The 5767-nt window shown below is 43.6% G+C and overlaps 1 protein-coding gene across 1 annotated transcript; it reads left to right on the plus strand.

Annotated features, from left to right (window-relative positions):
* Positions 1 to 258: 258 nt before the first annotated feature.
* On the plus strand, positions 259 to 5388 carry LOC108578230. The gene has a single exon (XM_017941515.1). It carries the CDS (start codon positions 259 to 261, stop codon positions 5386 to 5388), a length of 5130 nt encoding a protein of 1709 aa, XP_017797004.1.
* Positions 5389 to 5767: the final 379 nt, after the last annotated feature.

A 5767-nucleotide genomic window follows, 5' to 3' on the forward strand; every position in this document is an offset into this window, starting at 1 on the left:
CTCCTCGACTCCACAACATTGAGGTAGTCGCTGCCACGGAAGCGCAGCCTCCTCAGACCTCACATCACCAAGAAATCCGCTGCCAAGGAAGCGCAGCCTTCCCCTGCATCAATTCAGCACTTCAGGTCACAGCTGCCAGAAGTCAGCACATCAAACGTCGCTACGGTTGGGGTAAGTCAAGCTCAATACTTAATTGAATCGCCGATTCCGTTCTCTTCTTAAAACCGATCCTTAATCGCGATCAAACAAGTGCGTAAAATGGCTCCATCCCACGAAGAGCGCATCAAATCGTTAAAAGCCAAACGCGAAGCATTTCGCATTGAATTGCACGAATTCAAGGACATGGTCTTTGAAATTGGTCTTCGCCTCGAAGACATACAAACAGAGTACGCCTCATTCGCCAAAAATCAACAAGAGTTAGATACTATTGACGACACCGGAGAGCTACTACATGATCGAATGAAGCTAAAATCATTTTACACACAAGTGCGGGCACAAGCATTAGATTTACTTCCAGGAAATAACCTCGCGAATACAAATACGCCCGCACAAAACAGTGACGGGCAACCCAATCAGTCTTCACCTTACTATCAAACCGAATCAACAGACATAGACGTACAATTACCGAAAATTAATCTACCGACATTTTCCGGCAATTATGAAGATTGGCCCGGCTTTGCGGACCAATTTAGATCAGCAGTACATGATAACGTCAGAATTAGTGATTGTAAAAAATTAACCTATCTCCGATCGTGTTTAAAAGGAGAAGCATTGAAGGGTATAGAGTCGCTCACTAATTCCGCAGCGAACTATGGAATTGCATGGACCCTGTTAGAGAAACAATATAATCAACCCGCAGTCATCGTCTCCAAACATTTAAAAGCATTGTTCGATCTCCCAAGCGTTACACGACCCGCGCATCGAGAACTCAGGTCATTTTTATGCAATGTCGAAGCGCATTATCGCTCGCTTCAGCCGTTGAAACAACCCACTCCTGATACACTTCTAATTCATCTCCTGTTGACAAAGCTAGATAAAGATACAGCATTGAAATGGCGTGAATACACACGAAAGGATAGTTTTCCTACATTAAACACATTTTTTGAATTTCTGCATGAAAGATGCCAGGTATTGGAACCATTAGCGAACCATTACCTACCACACCCTAACCCCACTACTTCGGCATACACACCGCGTGGTCAAATCGCGCCGCGTCACCAAACCCTTCAACGAGGAACTCCACGACCGAGTTTCCGCGACCACCGCCAAATGGCACCTCAGGTATACAGTTTTTGTAAGGGAGCACACTTCGCCCAACAGTGCGAAACTTTCAATAGACTTTCCATACCAGACCGCCATAAACTTGTCCAATCTAAAAGGCTTTGTTCCAACTGCCTTCGCCCCAATCATAATGCCAGTGATTGTCGGTCCACAACGTGTAAACGATGTCACAAAAAACATCATACATTGTTGCATACGGATGATGTGACAAATTCTCCTACTGATATGCAATCACACATCACCTGCTTAAATTCACATCTCTCGTCGGAAATTCTTTTAGCTACTGCCGTAATAGAAATTCTAGATACTTCCGGACAAACACATCTCTGTCGAGTGTTACTTGATTCATGTTCTCACGCAAACTTTCTGAACTACAAATTCTGCAACAAGCTCGGTCTAACACTCCAACGGGCTACAATTCCCCTTAGCGGTGCCAATAACATGTCTTCGACAATTACCAGGCAAACGAATGCAACATTCAAATCACAATACAATGGGTATTCTCAGACACTTACTTTTTTGATAGTGGATCGCGTATCACAAAGGGTGCCGAGTAGCCCGATAGACCATAAGACACTACAAATTCCGCAGAATTTGCCCTTAGCCGATCCAAGGTTTTACGAATCTGCTGAAATTGACGGTCTCTTGGGCGCACAAGTCTTTTGGGATTTGCTCTCAGTAGGATGCATCAAGCTAGCCAAGGATGGCACAAAATTACATAAAACAAAATTAGGATGGGTCTTCGTAGGCGAATTAGTAAACCCTTGTAATAGAACAGGAATCATCTGTAATGTCGTGACAAATTCATTGGAACAGCAGATTTCAAGGTTTTGGGAATTGGAAGAACGATCCGTAAAAAGGCATCTGTCCCCCGAAGAACGCGCGTGTGAAAGTCATTACCTGCAACATACCCGACGCGACGCAGGTAGCGGTCGATATTCTGTTAAGCTGCCATTCAAGGAGAATATAACGCAATTAGGAGAGTCATATCCTATGGCATTCAAACGTTTTCTCGCCCTGGAAAGGCAATTAGATCGGAATCCCCAAATGAAAGAACAATATTCTGCATTCCTCAAAGAATATCAACAATTAGGGCACATGACGATAAGTAGCTCTAAATCACTCGATGGCTATTTCGTACCGCACCATGCAGTCACGAAAGTCGACAGTCTCACCACTAAAATTCGCGTGGTATTTGACGCGTCCGCCAAAACATCATCCGGAATATCATTAAATGATGCATTAATGGTAGGTCCCACGGTCCAAGATGACCTTTTCACCTTGATATCCCGGTTTCGAACTCACCCATATGTTATCACAGCTGACATCACAAAGATGTATCGGCAGATAGATTTATCCTCGGAAGACCGGAAGTATCACAAAATCCTTTGGCGAGAACATCACAGTCAACCTCTGCAAACATTCTTTCTCAACACCGTGACCTACGGTACCGCGTCTGCACCTTTCTTGGCCACTCGTACCTTGCAACAACTCGCAAGAGACGAGGGATCTAATCACTCGATCGCAGCCGAAGTATTGCAAAACGACCTTTATGTCGACGACGTATTAACAGGGGCATCCACGTTTAAAGAGGCCGAATTTCTTCGCGACGAACTCATCCTACTCACCGCGAAAGGAGGCTTTCAGTTACGCCAGTGGGCCTCCAATGATTCGCGATTGATCGAGCCATTAAAAAATACACATGACGAACACATGACACTTGATCTCACTGACAAAAAGAAAACGTTAGGATTATTTTGGCAACCACAAACCGACACAATAGGATACAAAGTCAAGGAACACGATACACATACAAAATTAACAAAACGTAACATCCTGTCACGGATTGCGCAACTGTTCGATCCGCTAGGACTGTTAGGCCCAATCATAGTAAGGGCTAAACTCGTTATGCAGGAACTTTGGAAACTGCACCTCCATTGGGACGAGTCAGTACCTTTCGACATCCATACAATATGGACTGAATTCCAACTTCAGCTACCACTGATTGAACACTTCACAATTCCACGGGCAATTACAAACAAACACGCGACCTCAATAGATTTACACGGCTTTTCTGATGCTAGCGAAAGGGCTTACGGAGCATGCTTGTATCTTCGGACCATAGACGTTCACGGCAATTGTTATATTAGAATCATATGTTCCAAATCTCGAGTAGCTCCAGTAAAGACGCAGTCTTTACCCCGTTTGGAACTTTGTGGAGCTCTACTGTTAGCAAACTTGTGTGAATCCGTCACGCAAGCAATAAAGGTTAAACTCACGAACATCACCTTCTGGACAGATTCGATGATTACTCTGCATTGGATCCGAACACCTCCACATATGCTTAAGCAATTCGTTGCAAATCGTGTAAGCGAGATACAACAGATTAGCAATATTGAACAATGGCGACACGTTCCATCCGCTGACAATCCAGCCGACATTTTATCTCGGGGTATCAATCCTGCTGATTTCTTAAAATCAAAAATTTGGACCAACGGCCCAACCTGGTTACGTAATGACGCCACACATTGGCCGACGACCATTTTATCATCCGTCCAAGTACCCGAACAACGACCTGCAACGGTACTGAACGTGACAATTAAACCCAAGCCACATTACGAAATCCTCAGGAGATTTTCAACATTCACCACCTTGATTCGGGTCTTAGCCTATTGTTATAGATTCCGAAATAACAGTCTAGAAAAAACTAAAAATACCGGTCAACTAAACATCGAAGAATTACAGCACGCCCAACATACAGTAATCAAACTAACACAAATGGAAGAATTCCAATCCGAATTTAACCACCTAAAGGACAGGACAGGTAGTGAGTATAAGGGTCGCCTTATTGCACTAAAGCCATTTATAGATTCGACGGGTCTTATTCGAGTAGGAGGTAGACTGACGAATTCTAATTTAAAGTACGACCATAAACACCAAATAGTACTACCAGACAATCACCCAGTCACAGACCTGCTGATTCGACAACATCACCTTTCTCACGGTCATGCCGGAGCGCAAGCCACACTGAATGCAGTGCGTCAAAAATATTGGCCGATTAACGGAAGGGTTCGAACAAAAGCAATCATACATAAATGTCTAACCTGCTGCCGCGCGCGACCGATCATACCCGATTACCAAATGGGCACGCTTCCCAAAAACAGAGTCACCTTCACGCGACCTTTCTTGACAACAGGAGTTGATTACTGCGGACCATTCCATATAAAGGAGAAAAAACTCCGTAATACAAGAAAAATTAAATGTTACGTAGCAGTATTTGTTTGTCTTGCCACGAAGGCAATTCATTTAGAAGTAGTGAGCGATTTAACTACCGATGCCTTCATTGCAGCGTTACGACGCTTTTTTGCACGACGAGGAAAATCGACTGACATATACTCAGACAACGCAACAAATTTTGTAGGAGCAAATCGCGAGATACGGGAAATCTACAAATTAACACGCTCAGAGACACATAATGAAATCATAACTCGACATTTAGCCAATGAGAACATTAACTGGCACTTTATTCCACCCAGAGCGCCCCACTTCGGTGGCCTATGGGAGGCAGCGGTGAAATCGTTAAAACATCACACAACTAGAATATTGAAAAATACGCTCTTCACATATGAAGCATTTACCACTTGTCTAGCCGAAATAGAAGCCATCCTAAACTCGAGACCCATCACCTCCTTATCCTCTGATCCAACCGACTTAATTGCTCTCACACCAGGTCATTTTTTAATCGGTGATTCAATAACGAGTATTCCCGAGCGAGACTTTACAGCAACCAACACAGGCAGACTCTCCAGCTGGCAACAAATCCAGCAAGTACGACAACATTTCTGGTCTCGCTGGCATCACGAATATTTAAACGAATTAACAGTCCGTCAAAAATGGCACCGACACCGAGATGCCGATATTCGAGAGGGGATGTTGGTGATATTAAAGGAGGATCATTTGCCACCTTTGTGTTGGCCTCTTGGTCGCATCATCACCATCCACCCAGGAGAGGATGGCACGGTTCGTGTAGTGACTGTGAAAACTGCACACGGAACCTACAAGCGAGCGACAAAAAGGATCGCTCCACTTCCCATCAACGTAGAATAATGTAATATATATAATAATATATAATAATACTATATAAGTTAATCAATTTCGTTTGTGTCTAGTCATACGCAGATGTAACGTATAAAATCTACAGGAGTGTATATTGTAAGTTATCACATAAGGCTACACAATTTCTCAAATTGTATCGACTAGTATTAACTACACATCACACACACAACCACTACACATATACCAGTATATTATCTATTTGTAATTCAGCAATGAATAGGATTAAGCACACAAAGCAACTCTACACATTCCCGCATGAACACCGCAAGGTTTTTTATTGAACATGACTGTTCAAGAGGGGGCGGCATGTCCGGTCGCGCAGCCCACCGGCCAGTCACACATCATATAATCATAAACAGTCCTTTCCAAC

The sequence above is a fragment of the Habropoda laboriosa genome, unplaced genomic scaffold (assembly GCF_001263275.1).
Source record: "Habropoda laboriosa isolate 0110345459 unplaced genomic scaffold, ASM126327v1 scaffold3217, whole genome shotgun sequence".
In the NCBI taxonomy this organism is placed as follows: domain Eukaryota; kingdom Metazoa; phylum Arthropoda; class Insecta; order Hymenoptera; family Apidae; genus Habropoda; species Habropoda laboriosa.

Coding starts and splice junctions, on each gene's coding strand:
- LOC108578230 (XM_017941515.1), top strand. CDS start 259: ATGGCTCCATCCCACGAAGAGCGCATCAAATCGTTAAAAGCCAAACGC.